Source organism: Chiloscyllium plagiosum, chromosome 8 (genome assembly GCF_004010195.1).
Source record: "Chiloscyllium plagiosum isolate BGI_BamShark_2017 chromosome 8, ASM401019v2, whole genome shotgun sequence".
Taxonomy (NCBI): domain Eukaryota; kingdom Metazoa; phylum Chordata; class Chondrichthyes; order Orectolobiformes; family Hemiscylliidae; genus Chiloscyllium; species Chiloscyllium plagiosum.
This window is the reverse complement of record NC_057717.1, coordinates 102,705,802-102,722,986: the sequence shown is the minus strand read 5'-3', so window position 1 is coordinate 102,722,986 and position 17,185 is coordinate 102,705,802. Positions and strand designations below refer to the sequence as shown.

At 48.4% G+C, this 17,185-nt stretch overlaps 1 protein-coding gene across 1 annotated transcript in view; it reads right to left on the bottom strand.

Moving 5' to 3' along the window:
* Positions 1-17,185, bottom strand: part of LOC122552376 (collagen alpha-1(V) chain-like) — a 290,918-nt gene that overhangs the window by 170,363 nt on the left and 103,370 nt on the right. Inside the window, exons 7-11 of the mRNA XM_043695125.1 lie at positions 15,228-15,371; positions 11,994-12,158; positions 9,413-9,469; positions 7,808-7,849; positions 1,088-1,150 (exon numbers count right to left, since the gene is read on the bottom strand). Of these exons, the coding sequence (XP_043551060.1) occupies positions 1,088-1,150; positions 7,808-7,849; positions 9,413-9,469; positions 11,994-12,158; positions 15,228-15,371 (471 nt within the window). The remainder of the gene's footprint in view (positions 1-1,087; positions 1,151-7,807; positions 7,850-9,412; positions 9,470-11,993; positions 12,159-15,227; positions 15,372-17,185) is intronic.

The window sequence follows — 17,185 nt, the reverse complement described above, 5'->3', positions numbered from 1 at the left end:
TCCCAATGTCGCCCCCCACCCCCCACCACCATCCCTCCCAATGAGCTCCCCCGTCCCCTTCGCCTACCATCCCTCCCTAACACTGCGCTGGCTCAGTGTGGGACTGGGTTACTTTGAGGGGAGAGGGATTGGGGTAAACATGGATGGCGAGGGCCTCCCAAGAACGCGACGGGGAAACGAGAAGCAACAACGCTGGAATGAAGGGCCAAGGGGTAAGGAAGGAGACTAGAAACAACGCGAGGGAGCTAAGAAGGGCTTGAATGTGGGGACGGAGAACGCAAAGATGGTGAGACAAATCATATAGGAGAGACTGTGATAGGGAGAGGATGAAAGTGAGGGAAGTTAACACAAATCAGACAAAAATGACAGTGAGAATATGTTAAAAAAAAATAAATTGCCTGGCAATTATCAAGGTGTGAAATTTCTCAGACATGTCAACCTTCTCATTTGTAGGTTTCCAGATCCCTGGTCAAAACGTCTTTAAAGGATTCAGTGAGCCTGAACTAATTACCTCCAAAATCTTCCTCCCCCTCGTAAAACGTGTGGCTCATATCCTTTGTTGCTGTGATACGTGGCATTTTGTTGCTGCACTGTATGTGTTTCGAATCATCTGTTGGCTCAGATTCGTCTGATCTCAAATGGCCTCTCCCCTCACCACTCGGAGAACAATAGCAGAGACCTGTCCAGCATATTGTAGTGTTTACTGCGCAAGGGAGCGGAAACATCACATGGAAAGCATTGAGAGTCAGAACCCATGGATGTTCCTGAAAAGCCCATGGGCAGCCCCTTGCACAAAGGCTCAGGAATATCCCCAGCTCGGAGATTCTCTTGAGGAACAGCCTGCAATGTTCCTTGCTGCCCTCGCTCACAACGTGGGAAAATTTGCCCCAAAGTAACGCCATCCTCAGTGACCCACCGATCCTCCGCCTAGGGCATCTTGGCAGAACCCTCTGTGACCCTCTCCCCACGTCAACCCCAGATGAGGGTAGAAGTAACTGTGGCCATGCCCCCTTCTGAGGGGCTATACCCAGGGTCCAGCTTTCAGTTCCGTGGGGTGCTACCATGATGATCGAGTGCCAACACTTACCGGTTGCCCTGGGTTACCAGGCTGTCCACGCACACCCTTCAGCCCTGGAGTTCCTGGAAGACCCTGTCAGAAAGAGTTGAAAAGAGAGGTCAAACCGTTCTGACATCACGTGATTGCAGCTGGAGCTAGCGAAAAATATTCTCCAGAGATACTTAATCTTTACCAGATTTCTCTTTCCCGCTCTGTCACTGGGAAAATGCCGAACGGACGCAAGGGGCAAGTATTTTGACTGTGTCCTTCATCCCCCAGGAGACGGGACCAAGGTAACTGGAAGAAGACTCCTTCATCATCCTGGGAAAACTGATCCCATTTAAAATGTGTGCGTCTGTTTGAGAGTGTCAGTGATTGTGTGTGTGTCAGTGTGCGCATGTGTGTTTGTGTGTGTGTCAGTGTGCGCATGTGAGTCTGTATGAGTTTATGCCTGTGTGTGTGTTTGTCTGTGTGCTTATGCGTGTCTGTGTGTACATGTGTGTCTGTGTCTGTCTCTGTGTGTGCATCTGTGTGCATACTTGTGTGTGCATCAATGTGCGCACCTGTGTGTGAGTCTGTGCTTGTGTGTGTCTGTGTATGTGTATGTGTATGCATCTGTGTTTGTCCATGTGGGTGTGCGTGTATGTCTATGTGGGTGTGTATGTGTTTGGGTATGTGTCTGTGTGTGTGTGTGCCTGTGTGTGTACCTTTGTATGTGTCTGTGTGTGCGTGTGTCTGTGCATGTGTATCTATGTTGGTGTGTGTGCATCTGTGTTTATGTCTGCATATGTGTGTGCATGTGTGTCTGTGTGTGTGCATGCTCCAAGATCCCCTTTATCAATGCCTCATGCCCATCACAAAGACACACTGGGTGGCAAAGTCATGGAAAGGGCATCAAAGCTGCATTGAGCGAGACTATGTCTAGAATTCTGTGGACCCCCGTCTTGGTTTCTATATTTAAGGGAGGATGTACTAGGTTTGGAGATGTTGCAAGGATGGTTGACTTGGGTTCGCCACTGGGATGATGGGAGTGGCCTCTAACAAGGGGTCTCTGAATAAACGGGCTCCAAATCTGTGCTCCCTCGATGCTCAGAGGTTAGGCATAAGCTAATCGGTGTGGGGCGCATTGACGTCTGGTTTCACAGCCACACACTGGCCTTGGGGGTCCACATACACACACACACACACACACGCCACCAGAGAATAAATTCAGCAGAGTAACTGTCTGTGTTCTCTGGGGTTTGGAAGTATGAGAGGTCCCATTCCAGTCTCAGAAGGAACTTGGGAAGGGTCTACAGTGAGATTGGTGAAGGCGTGAGCATTTCAGACTGAGCTGGCAAGGAATTACTTCAATCAAAGGGTCATGAATCTTTGGAAGTCTCCAGCCCAAAACACTGAGCTTCCACACTTTTCAGGCAGGGATAGACAAGCTTTGGACTCTGTGGATCTAGAGGCATATAGGGAAATGGTTAAGAAAGTGGAGGCAAAGTCCAATACGGTATAGGAACCTATAAACTATAAGATGGCTAGATGGGGTAAACGAATGAAGGGCATTCCTGATGACCAAGGGAGTCCAGAACCAGGAGTCACAGACTAAATACATGGGGTAGGCCATTTTTGACTGGGCTGAGGAGAAATGTCTTCAACCAGAGAGTGGGGGAGCCTGTGGAATTCTCTGTCAGAGAAGGTGGTTAAGCCAAAACATTGAATCGTTTCAAGGAGGAGTTTGATATAGCTCTTTGGAGGAAAAGGATCAAAGGGAATGGGGCCAAAATGGGAATGGGGTTGAATGGTCAACCATAATCATACCGAATGGTGGAACAGTCTCAAAGGGCCGAATGGCCTACTCCTGCTCCTACTTTCTGTGCCTATGAATGGTCCTGCAGGCCCGATGGACCGAATGGCCTAACAACAGCTCCAATTTAACGTACGTCCAGAGGACCCCAGAATCTCCCTCAACTCTTCACTGTGACTGGGTCGCAGCTTGCATGTGCCTGCTCCCCAGCTGCAGGTATATGAAAGGGGGTTCGAACCCTCTTGCTGGGGCTTTAGTGAGGGTTGAATAAGGTACTGGCCCTGACAGCACTGCTCACAACCCGATCACAAATCAGAAAACGGGGTCCTGCACATCTGCTCGCTATGGGAACTCCATGTCGGGGAAAGAGGCTTCTTAAAGTGGCCTGTGCTCCCTCACACCGAGTCTCTCTGTCTGTAAGTCCACAATCAGAAGCCATTGTTACCTCCTCCGGACTGGGAGGACAAGAACTCTGTGACATAAGGGGACCATAAGACATTGCCACTGATAATCCCGACTGCGTCTGGACAATCGACACTGCAATATCTGATCTGCATTCACCCTTCACATCCCAGCTCATTACTGTGACCATATCCAGCCAGGGTCCCCAGGTAGCTCAGTGCCTTCAGCTCTGCATGTTTCCATTCAGTGCAAACCACCTCATATTAAACTTTCAAACTGACGATTACAGCTAGCTCAGCTTTTCAATAAGAAACAAGCTCTATAAAATAAGCCTCTCCTACAGCTCGCTCTAACCTGATAGAAGGATTTGCATTCTTTCTGGAATGACAGGCAGACAGTTCCAGGGTCTCTCCAAACAAGAGATCTTGGCTGTTGCTGTCTCAACAAAACAGCAGCTAGTTTCCGCACGAAATGTTTCACAAGATACGAAAGAGTGTTTAATTTGTTCTCTTTTACTGGTGTTGAGTGAGAGGAATAGTGGCCCAACCATCAGCCAAGAGGATGTTGGCTCTTTACATCACGAGATGCAAGAGGGTTTACCAGAGCAGGCAGAGCGGGGTCTCAGATCAATGGCTCGTCCAACAATGCAACAGTTTGTCAGCGTTGTGCCCCCGTCTGGTTACACTACTGGCACAAGCCCTGGCATGGGACCCAAACCCGTGGTTCAGGGGGTGGTGATCTCTTCCCCCTGCAGTGTCACTACAACTCCCCGAGTCTTCAGGCTGAGAGTTCAGAAATTACTTGAAGGTATCAAGCACAAAGTGTTGGCCGACACTACCAGGACAGTACTGAGGGAGTGCTACACTGTTGAAGGTGCGTGGGACAATGAATCCCACATCGGAACATAACAACCGGGAGCAGGAGTAGGCCGTCTGGCCCTTTGAGCCTGCTCTGCCTTTCAATAAGATCACGGCTGATCTTTTCATGGCCTCAGCTCCACTTTCCCGTCCGCTCACCATAACCCTTAATTCCTTTACTGTTCAAAAAATGATCCGTCTTCGCTTTAAATACGTTTACTGAGGAAGCCTCAACTGCTTCACTGGGCAGGGAACTCCATAGATTCACAACCCCCTGGGGGAAGAAGTTCCTTCTCGATTCAGTCCTAAATCCACTCCCCTTAATTTTGAGGCTGTGCCCCCTTGTCCTAGTTTCACCTGCCAGTGGAAACATCCTCTCTACTTCTACCTCATCTATTCCCTTCATAATTTTATATATTTCTATAAGATACCCTGCTCATTCTTCTAAATTCCAATGAATATAATCCCTGTGTACTCAGTCTCTCCTCATAAGCCAACCCCCTCAACTCTGGAACCAACCTGGTGAACCTCCTCTGCACCTCCTCCAGTGTCAGTCCATCCTTTCTTAAGTAAGGAGACCAAAACTGCACATAGTACTCCAGGTGTGGCCTCACCAGCACCTTGTACAGCTGCAACATAACCTCCCTGCTTTTAAACACAATCCTTCCAGCAATGAAGGACAAGACTCTCAGGCAAAAGAAAATGATCCAGCTTCACAGTTCTATGGAGGACTTGGTCAAAACACCAGAGACAAAACTGTTGAGTCCAGAGTCCAGATACACTTCCAGTCAGAATTCTATCCCAACTAATGCACCATCAACACGGGCCTACTCATTTCCCAAACACACAATCAAATTTGCATCCAATTACCAATAGAACCATCCTCTGCGGCCTCCTTCCACTCAGCCTCGGATATCCCTGCTGGATCCTACCGCACAATAACAACCTCACCCCCGTATCTTTATCAATGTTTACCCCTCAATCACTGTCACTCCGTCTATCAGCGCTGTCTGCTTGGGTTTGCCGGGGTGCAAACTGGATACTGCATTTCCTGCTGCAATGCAATGGAAAGCAGCCCCGGGGGCAACAAAGCGCCTTCAGGATGTGACAGGCGTTACATCAATGCACCAGCTTTCCCCGTCCTCATCGGGAGCGCGAGGGAACAAATCTGAATTCAGGCAAACAGGGTTCAGACTTTGGGACATAACTGATTTAGTTATGTCGGCACATTTCAAAGCGAAAGCGAAATGTATCCAGGAGGGTTTCTGTTTGATTAGGCCTTCTCTAAAAGCCAAAACAGTGTAAATGTCCTGACGACACTGGGAAAGCTGAGCCCCTTCCCAGTCCCAGTCAAACAAACAGCGAGACCCATCGTGAGTGAAACCAAAAATAATGGGGCTTGCTGTGATCTGCTGCAAAGAAACTGGCTGCAATTTCTTTCTAATTTCCCTCTTGCTCCTTTGATTTATATCTCATCGTTGAGCACCCACTCAGAAGTCAATGTTTGACTCCAGACACATGTACATCAGTCCGGATCGATATCTCAGAGGCAGCAAAGCCCCAGTATGTGGAGCAGGGAAAGTCATCATGAGGGACAGGGAATATTCCAGGCGATGTTAAAATACCTGGGCTGGAGCCGTTCAGCTCTGAAGAGAGGAGGAGGCCATTCAGCCCCAGATCCACCAAGCAAAGAGGGACTGGGTAGGCTGGGGTGGGTCTTCCTTGAACAGAGAAGGCTGAGGGAGGTCCTGATTGAGATGCACAGGGTTGTGAGAGGCATAGACATGAGCAACACGGTGGCTCAGTGGTCAGCGATGCTGCCACACAGCGCCAGGGACCTGGGTTCGATTCCAGCCTCGGGCGACTGTCTATGTGGAGTTTGCCCTGTGTCTGTGTGGGTTTGCTCTGGTTTCCTCCCAGAGGTGCAGATTAGGTGGACTGGCCATGGGAAATTGCCCATAATGTCCAGCCTAAGGAAATGTATGGTTAGCGTAGGGGACTGAGTTAGTGTGGGATGCTCTACAGAGGGTCGGTGTGGATTTGATGGGCTGAATAGCCTGCTCCCACACTGTAGGGATTCCAGATAGGAAGAAACCTCTCCACCGAGTAGCGGGGTTAATAACCAGGGGGTACAATTGAAAGGAGCAGAGGGGACTGAGGAAAGCATTCTCTCACCCTGAAGGGGCTGGGAATCTGGAACTCACTACCTGAAAAGGTGATAGATGTGAGAACAATCACAACCCTTTCAGAAGTATTTAGGGGATCAGTTGAAATGCATAATGTACAAGGTTTTGGGTAAAGTTGGAGAAAACAGGGCTAGTGAGGATAGTTTTTAGATAACCAGCGCAGACACAATGAGCCGTAATACTCTAGGATTCTGAACTCTCCAGAAAATTCTCAGGGGCAATTTGGGATGAACAATAAATGCTGACCCGGCCAGTGATGCTCATTCCCGGGGAATAAAAACCAAACGCCTGCCTGATGTAAAAACAACACAAACAGAAATGGCTGATAGATATTGGTCTGGCCAGTGAGCACTATGGCTAGGGAACAAATATTGACCTCAGTTGTGTGGACAGATTGGAGAGTTTGGGGCTGTTTTCCTTCTGGAGAAGGTTGAGAAGGGGATTCGAGCAAACGAATGAATGACTTACTTATTGTCACTTGCATTTTACAGCAATCAATACAGCAAAAAGCTTCAGCAGTCGTCATTTTGAATAGTTAATGACAAGCTATGTTCAGTTCACTCCCCGATAATGAGGGCGTGTCACTATTTCTGCCCACTTTCGAATCAGGGATTAGATTACTTACAGTGTGGAAACAGGCCTTTCAGCCCAACAAGTCCACACCGACCCGCAACCCACCCACACTCATTCCCCTACATTTACCCCTTCGCCTAACACTACGGGCAATTTAGCATGGCCAATTCACCTAACCTGCACATTTTTGGACTGTGTGAGGAAACCGGAGCACCCGGAGGAAACCCACGCAGACACGGGGAGAATGTGCAAATTCCACACAGTCAGTCGTCTGAGGCGGGAATTGAACCCAGGTCTCTGGCGCTGTGAGGCAGCAGTGCTAACCACTGTGCCACCGTGCCGTTCCGCTTGTGAGGTGAGTGTTTTAACCACTACACGACAGAGATTTCCAACATCACAAGGTGTCTGGGCAGAGCATGTAGTGAGAAACTGTTCCCACAATCAAGTACGGAGAACAATTTAATGGTTATAAGGTGGGCTGGAGTTGTGCCCCTCATCTGGACCTTCTCGATGCTGAGCATAGTGAGTTAAATGAGTTGGAAATCTAATAACAGCCTAGACCAGAAAGCTACAGGGTCTGAGCTAGGAGGGCTGATAGGAAAGGCCATGGCTACCTTCCTTGAAGCAGTGAGGGTTGAGAGGGGATCCTTTCTTTATGCACTCACTTACCTTGCTGTAGCTGCGTAAAAGCTGGGAAATGGGGTGAGTGTAGTCAGATCTTTGTTAGACAACACTGACATGGGCTGAATGGCCTCTTTCATTGCTGTATATGTATGTGAGGCTAGACTGATGTGGGTTTATGTCAGACCCTGAGTTGTGTGATCCCAGACTGCAGCCAGTCTTCCAATGGAATGGCTCTGGGGGGGGAAGGGGGGTCAGTCACCAATTTACTTTAAAATGTGAAAAAGAAGCTTGTTTTTTATAAACAAACACTTACCTGAGGTCCCTGGGGTCCTGCAGGTCCAGGCAGCAACATTCCCTTCAAACAAAACACAAAAATGTAAATGTAAGGACTTAATCGCTGTTGGTTTGAGTAGTACCAATCTATAAGGTGATATACACGTGTGTGTGTGTATGCATATAGTTGAAACTTTATTGCTGGAACAGCACAGCAGGTCAGGCAGCATCCAGGGAACAGGAGATTTGACGTTTCGGGCACAGGCCCTTCTTCAGGAATGAGCCCGAAACGTTGAATCTCCTGTTCCCTGGATGCTGCCTGACCTGCTGTGCTGTTCCAGCAATAAAGTTTCAACTTTGATCTCCAGCATCTGCAGACCTCACTTTCTCCTGTGTATGCATATATGCATGTGCGTGCATACATTTGTGTGTGTGTGTATGTGTGGACATACATGTGTGTATGTATGTGTGTGTCTCTGTGTGCACGTAAGTGTGTGCATATATTTGTGTGTGTGTGTCTGGTGTGTGTGTACATACACATGTGTATGTATGTGTATGTGTTTATGCATATGTGTGTCTGTGCATGTGTGTGTATACTGTGCATATATTTGTGTGTGTACACGTGTGTGTGCCTGGTGTGTGTGTGTGTACATACATGTGTGTATGTATGCATGTGTCTATGTGTGCATGTATGTGTCTGTGTGTACATCTGTGTGCATACATTTGTGTGTGTGAACATGTGAATGTACGTGTGTATGTATGCGTGTGTGTACATATGCATGTGTGTGCCTGTACACATGTGTGCGCATATATTTGTGTGTATGTGTACATACATGTGTGTATGTGTCATGTGTGTGTGCATGTATGTGTGTGCTCGTGCGTGTGTAAGAGACTGGCCCTGTATCCTCGGAGTTTAGAAGAACGAGGGGGGTGGACCTGACTGAAACATATACAGTTCATACAGGGCTGTAATAGTAGGTGCAGGAAGGGCATGGGGGAGCAGTCTCAGAATCAGAGCAGGTCATTGACAGCGGGAGGAGATATACTGAGATGAGGAGATATTTCTTTACTCAGAGGGGAGTGAACCTTTGGAATTCTTTACTGCAGAGGGAGCTCAGTCGCTGAGAATGTTGAAGACAAAGACACCAGGGAATGCTGTGAGAAAATGATGTTTGGATAATGGATCAGCCATGGCCCTGTTGAATGGGACAAGCCCGGTGGGGAAGGAGTGGGGGCAGTGAGATGATTTCCGAAAAGAATCTTTCCTTTCTCCCCCTGAGTGAAGGAATACACTGTATATAACAGAGAGACAATGACCCAAATTCACTCCTTACTTTACCTACAGCTAGTAATGGGGGGCAGTGGTGGGGAGAGAAAGCAATTGGCCAGTGTTCATCTCCCCTACCCTGGTGGCAGTCCGATAGATCTTACCGAGACTGTCCACGCGCAGGAATGCCCTGAGACCAGGATCGGGCAGGGAATGCAATGCCCTACGCGATTGAATAGGCGACTAATGTTTATGGTTTCGGATTCAGATAGAGCGAGAGATACCCAGGGCAGGACGGGGTAACACTGCCAGGCAGAGATGAGGGGCCTAACAGCACAGTGTCGAAGGAGGGACCGTGGACCAGAACCGCATACTCACAGGCTCAATGACTGCAGGCGCTCCCTTCTCCCCCTTCTCTCCTTTCAGGCTCGGCGTCTAGAAATAATACAACACCCTAGAATGAGGGCCAGAGAACAGCACCAGTCACAGTAAAATGAACTTCCTTCAAAACATGTCACCATGTACCATACATTGCACTAACACACGACAGCCCTGCGTTATTTCCCGTTAACGTTTTATCGATTGTACTGTTAAGGCTAAGGACAAAACAGGTGGAGGTATTCACTGATGAAGTACCTTATACACACATGAACAGAAACTGCTGGGGCTCTTGCGGTAGCGGCTGAGTCAGGGTTCAAGTCCCATCTGCTCCACAGCTGTGTAATAAAATCTCAAAACAGGTTGGTTCAAAAATTTCTGAAAGAAAAAAGCTACAGTGGGGCAGCAAGATGACTCCTGCCTCTGAGCTGGAACCTCTACGTTCGAGACTCACTCTTGGACCCAGTGGCTGAACAGGCTGCATCCATAATGTGCTCAAAGAAACGCCAATGATAGGCAGTTAGAACGAGAGAGACCCCTGGTGAGCTCTGTGATGAACAGACCATGGGAGCCTCTACCGTCACCCTCCATAGTTCCAGACTGCAAGAGGTACGGAAGGGAGTTCAACTTTATCATTTAGGAAACATTTAGTCGGGTACATGGAAGGGATGGGTATGGAGGGATATGGACTGAACGCAGGCAAATGGGGTTAGATTAATTGTGAAGACTGGGTGGCATGGACAAGATGGGCCGAAGCGCCTGTTTCCATGCTGTAAACCTCTATGACTCTATGCACGTAAAAGTGAATGTTGCCACAGCAATTTGATTTCTCCCAATTGTACTGTTACACATCACCTCCATGACTTGGACTTGCACTGGGGTGGACAATGTTAAAAATCACACAACCCGATGGTGGAGCAATGCTCCGAAAGTCAGTGTTTCCAAATAAACCTGTTGGACTATAACCGAGTGATGTGTGATTTTTAACATCATCTCCAAGTTGGCTTACCTGATGCTAAATGAATGCATTTCATTTTTCCTGCAGGAGCTGGAACTGCATTTTCACCTCTCACAATCAAATCTTAATCTAGTTTTTAAGTTTGTTTTAAGGGTGGAGTTTTGTCACAGCTCCACCCACCCCTTATTAATTTGGTTCAATGCATACTGTTGATTTCAAAAACAGGGTTTCTAGACACGGATGACCCGACAGGGGGAGCACACAGAGTCACTGGTACGCTCCAGGACATTCACAACTGCTGGGCATTCATCCAAATGTGAAATGTCACTTTGTTTAAATGCAGGCTGCCTTCCAAACCTGTTGGCACGGTGGCTCGGTGGTTAGCACTGCAGCCTCACAACACCAAGGACCTGGGTTCGATCCTGACCTTGGGTGACTGTCTGTGTGGAGTTTGTACATTATCCCTTATGTCTGCATGGGTCTCCTCCCACAGTCCAATGATGTGCAAGTTAGGGTGGATTGGCCATGCTGTTTCCCTGCAATGTCCAGGGATGTGCTGGCTAGGACATGGGAAATGCAGGGTTACAGGTCTGAGTGGGATGCTATTTAGAAGGCTGGTGTGGACTGGATGGGCCAAATGGCCATCTCCCACACAGTAGGGATTCTATGATTCTGTCAGGGCTAGATCCTCACATAATGATAAAGAATGCTGCAGGAAACCCAGCATGTGTGGAGAGAGGAACAGAGAGAATATTTTGAGCTTGCTTGAAGGGCCTGTTCCTGGAGGTGTTGTCCTCTGAACCCAGACTGACTCTTGTTCAGAACTTGACATCACATGATGACTCCTCCAGGTATCTACCTAGTTGAGAATGTGGTGTCGGAAAAGCACAGCAGGTCAGGCAGCATCCAAGAAGCAGGAGAATCGACATTTTGAGCATAAGCCCTTCATCAGGAACCCAAAACATTGACTCTCCTGTTTCTCAGATGCTGCCTAACCTGCTGTGCTTTTCCAGCACCACACTCTCGACTCTGATCTCCAGCATCTGCAGTCCCCACTTTCTCCTAGATATCTACCCAATTAGACCTGCTGATCCTATGACTACAAATGCCTTGTTATGGCATTCCCCCCCTCAATGCTTCCGACTAGCAGTTTAACAGTGGCAAAGAACAGGAGATGGGCCAGCCTTGGACATCGTTTGGTCAACAATCCTAAATGTGCTAAGATTTACACTTAACAGCCGATTTAAGATAAACACTTGGGTTTGAAGTGTGGCTCATCTATGCTTATTAGAAGGGCATCTGTCCTCTGTGGGACAGTGTATCAATTTTAAATTAATCATCAGAGTGGAAATCTTTAGCTCATCTGAGGCATTCTCCGATATAATGCCTTGATCAATGAGGGACATTTTGTCAACCAAATGGTTTAAACAAATTTGCATAAGCATAAATATACTCAAAAATGGTTGTTTCCTTTAAAATTTGGAATTCTTGCATCTGTCCTGGTGGGTGACGGACAAAAAGCTTTGACTGCATTGTAGCGTTGTTCAGGAATAATCAAAATATAATGCATCTAAACTACTAACTGAAATAAATAATTTTAAAGGACGAGAATATTTGGTTTACCAGGGTATCTTGTATATCAACTCGTACAGCTGGTCCATATCTCTCATTCCACCGGTCATCATAGTCTCCATCGAAGTAATCGTTGATATCTGTACCATAATGTCCGATTCCATACTCGCTTGTAAAGGGACCTTCAGATTCTTCAATGAGTTCCTCTTGCATGGTCTGTAATCAAAAAGGAGACAAATTAATTTTTCATGGGACCTGGGTGTTGCTGGCCATGTAATCTGTGTTCTGATGCCCTCCCTAATTGCCCTCAAACTCACCCAGCCATTTCAGAGAGCAGTTAAAAGCTGGCTGGAATGCTGAGCAGGTCTGGAGTCACATGTAGGAAAGGGACAGCAGATTTTCTCCGTCACCGACTCCCAGACTAGCTTCTGATCCCAGATTTTATGCAGCGTACTTTCAGTTCCATCAGCTGCCCTGGTGAGATTTGAAACTACGTTCCCGCTCCTACACCCTGAAAGCATCAGTCCTGCCTCAGGACGATGGGTCCCATCACATGACCACAATGCCACCATGTCAACTAGTTACTGGAGTAACAACATCTCCCGGCCTTCAGTGCTCGGTGGCTCAGTGGTTAGCTCTGCTGCCTCACTGCACCAGGGACCCAGTTTTGACTCCACTCTTAGGTGACTCTGTGTGGAGTTTGCACATTCTCCCCCTGTGTGCGTGGGTTTCCTCTGGGTGCTCCGGTTTCCTCCCACAGTCCAAGCTACTTCCCTCAGATCGGTTCAATGGCCCTCGATGTGTTTTGCGTACATCTTTGTCAAAAATCCAGCCATCCCCGAGCAAGGAGGCGATGGCCTAGTGGCATTATTGCTGGACTATTAATCCAGCAACCCAGATAATGTTCCGGGGATCTGAGTTCAAATCCCCTACCACGGTTAAGTGGAAGTTTGGAACTAAGAGTCTGATGACGATCAGGAATCCATTCCTGACTGTCAGGGGAAAAGCCCACTCTTTAGGGATGGAAGCTGCCATCCTTACCTGGTCTAGCCTACACGTGACTCCAGACCCATAGCAATGTGGTTGACTCTTAACTGCCCCTTTGGGTAATAAATGCTGTCCTAAGCAGCGATGCTCTCATCCAATGAATTAAAGAAACGTGTTCCACTTTACAAGATATTGACACATTCCCCAACTCCTTGTAGTTCCAATGTTCTGGCCTCAGTTAGTTGCCCATTGTTGAGCACACATTGGGTATCTTTACACTACAACCTTACTCCAAAGCATCCACTAGCTCATTCATTTCAATGGGTTAACAGACAGCAATTTAAGAGTGAGAAAAATGTACCATGTCTGTAACTGGGTTACACTGTAGCTGAGGTTGAATTCCTCCTTGGAATCAGCCAGGCCAAAATGGCACAGTGTTTACCAATGGGATAAAAAGTTACAAACACTAGGAAATCATCCACAGCAACTGGACACCAATGCTCCCTGTAAATTCCAGAAAAGTTAACGTTCCTGATAAGGGAATAATATTCCACAAAGACAGTATGATTCATGCAGCAGGAATGGACCGCACAGGGAATCAGATCCAAGTCTGGCCCTGAGTCATGTGTTAATGCTTCCTGAAAGTATAATTAAACCTCACCGAACGACCCCCTGGCAACGCAAGGCTTGTCTGAAAACCCGATTCCAGCGCAGACATAAAAGCATCTGCTTTCAAATGGAGGCCTCTACCAAAGAGCAGGCACCAAAGTGATGGGCAGAAATGCCTCCTTCTGTGCTAACACACATGGGCGGCTCAGTGGTTAGCACTGCTGCCTCACAGCACCAGGGTCCCAGGTTCGATTCCAGCCTCGGGCAACTGTCCGTGTGGAGTTTGCACGTTCTCCCCATGTGTGCGTGAGTTTGCTCCCACAATCCAAAGAAGTGCAGGTTAGATGGAATTTTCATGGGAAATTCCCCACACTGCTTCGGGATGTGTAGGTTAGGTGGAATAGTCATGGGAAACGTAGGGGAAGAGGTCTGGGTGAGTTACTCTTCAGAGGATCGGTGTGGACCTGTTGGACCAAGTGGCCTATTTCCACACTGTAGGGAGTCTATGAAAAGCTTTTCGAATATATAGCACCTGTCATATCTTCAGGAAGACTCAGCATGTCTGAAAGCCAAAGAAACAGCTTTCTTAATGTTCAACCAATCTGCTGACAGGGCGATTCCTACTAGCCCAAGGTGAGAGGAGAGGGCAGTCTACCTTCTCTCTGCTGGTAGAGAGGACAATGATAGCCAGCACACTCAAAACTCCCCGGACAAGGCAAAATGAGCAGGCAATCTCCAAGGAAACACTCAAGGGTCCTTACACCCATTAGTCCACCATTGTCAAACAAAGAGAGAGGGAGAGAGGAGACAGAAGAAAGAAGGCAGAGAGACATTGAAGAGAAAGAGAGAGTGAAGAGAGGACAGAGAGAGAGAGAGAGAGACAGAGAGAAGCAAAGAGACAAAGAGAGATAGACAGACAAATATAGAGAGGGGAGTCACAGAGAGTGGACAGAGAGAGGGAGACGGAGAGCATGAAGAGAGAGAAAGAGAGAAGATAGGAGGCAGAGAGAAAGCAAAAAGGAGGGAGACAGTGAGAGGAGGGAGATGAGGGGAGAGAGAAAGAGAGAGAAAAGAGAATGGAGAGAGAAAGAGAAAAAGGAAGAGAGAAGAAAGAAGAGACATAAAGAGAGGAGAGGGAGGGAGGAGGGAGAGAGATTAAAAGCCTAATGACACAGTAGTAGCCACTTAACGGTCAGTGATTCCTGAGTCAGTGACTGCAGTCGGTCAGAAAGCAGCAAAATGGCCAATCCAGCAACTTCCTGGTGAACCAGCCTTTGGGTTTGCCAGCCAACCAAAGGTCAGTCTGTGACAGGTCCATGCCAGTGCACTCTCTCCCTTCACCAAGACCCACTCCGTGGTGAAATCAAGGCTGCTGGGAATTCCCCCGGGGGGGGTGGGAATTCTCTACAGTCACATGTTGGAGAAGGGACAGGGTACAAAGGGAATGGAACTTCAATCTCACTTTGGGCCAGGGGGGTGGGAACAGGAGACCGACTGTGGAATTATTCCTGATCCCTGACAAAGGGACAGCTCATATCGGCCACACCTCCTGAAGGTTAATCTGTCTGGAGGTCTGTCCATTAGCCATGCTCATGCTCCACTGAGCCTCAACCATCCCTCTGCACCGTCAGCAACTGCATGCGGATGGGGAATCTTAAAGGAGCCCCGGCTTTCAGGCAAAGGGGTTACCTCGTGGTCGGTCACGTTTTCTGCTCCAACCTCAGCATTCGCAGAGGAGTTGAGGAGGACCGATTCCAAATCAGTGTAGTATTCCGCACCAAGGAAATAATCGTAATTATTCTCTGCTTCCTCTAGTTGAGGCTGCTCCTTGTCCTGGGGAGAAAGCGAAAGGGTGTTAGGCACCTGAGCAGTAGGCCTGGACTGACCCTTCTCTGGCTGTGATTTTGTTCAGGGGGGTTGGAGGAGGGCGGGGGGGTGTGTGAAACTGGGATAGGATGGGGATCAGCTCCCCCCCTGCCCTTCCCTGTTACCTGAGCTAAGGAGCTGGAGCAGGGGTAAGCCCCACCAATCAATATGATGTTGGAGGAGGGCGGGGGGTGTGTGAAACTGGGATAGGATGGGGATCAGCTCCCCCCTGCCCTTCCCTATTACCTGAGCTAAGGAGCTGGAGCAGGGGTAAGCCCCACCAATCAATATGATCATGGCTGATCATTGAGCTCATCCCCATATCCCTTGGTCCCTTTAAGAGCTGTAGCGAGCTCCTCCTTGAAGACACAATGTCTGCCTCTGACTCGCTCTATTGACCAAGTGACAACAGCAGGAGTCCATCCCAAATGTAACGCAGCACGGAACAGGAGGCCATATTCCGGACTCACCGTCATCGGAGGGCTTCTACATGAAATGTTTAAAGAACGTTTGGTTCCGTACATGGATGGGAAGACTTTAAGAGGGATACGGACCAAATGTGGGCAATTGGAACTAGCTGAGTGGGCACCATGGTCGGCATGGAGCAGTTTGGGCTGAAGGGCCCCTATCCATGCTGTATCACTCTATGACAAGAGGCAAGTAACCAGCCTCAGAAGGGGGAAAAGGGAATTTGATTTTGCCCAGCTCCGGGGGAACAGTTGCCAGGACAAGGAATCGGCTTAAGCCACACTGACAATTTGCCTACTCACTGAAGGGAACTCAGTACGTCACCAAGGAAGTGTCCATCATTTTTAATTCGTATTAAAATGCGTTTTGTTTTTTGGGCTTGGTGGAATCCACACTGTCCTCACCCCGATGAGTCCTCCCTCCCTCCCTCCCTAGAAGCCTGTTCCTCATGCCCAAATTGCTCCATGCTGACCATAGTGCCCACTCAGCTAGTTCCAATTGCCCACATTTGGTCCGTATCCCTCTTGACCAATGAAGCAAATGGCCTGGTGCACCCTGGAGCAGCTGAGCTTGCTCCCCGAGGACAACGCCTGGGGAGGGGGGTTAAGCCCCACCTGAGGGAGTCTCGGTGACCGGTGTAACATCTGAAAAGGTGACGGCGATGGGGAGGACATTACAGGATTCCAAACGGACCTGCAGCCTAAGTGTAGTGTAGCCTAAGGGTGGTGTAAGGGGAATAGTTCACAGGTCGGCGCAACATTGAGGGCCAAAGGGCCTGTTCTGCGCTGTATTGTCCTATGTTCTACATTCTAACCGAGTACAACCCAATAGCTGCCCCCTCCAGACGTCAAAAAGCGCCTGGACGCGTCCGTCAGTCCACACCCGGCAACCTACCTTCGGACCGGAGTTCGACAATTTACAGACAGAGAAAACCTTGAAGATTAAAACAAAATCAGCCTGTGGGGCAGCGCAAAAGCGACTCTGAATAATGCGTGATGTTAAAGTCGAGCAATGCAGTACGGGCAGAAAGCCAGATTATTGTGATCAGTTACTGCTGTGAAGCGACGCATTGCGATTATCAGTGACACATTCAGTCGTCTTGCCAGAAATAAGCACCTCAAGCCCCATTCAGATTACACGGAACCTGGTCAGAGTACAGGCCATGGGGGGGGGAGCTTTCTTTCCACTATCACCAGTTGACACACAAAACCGAACCCCAGTTTCTCGCACTAATTCTTCTCAATTCCGAAACCTTGGACCCCATTCGCAATCCCAACACCCTAAATACTCCACCAATCCCACCACCCCTCTCT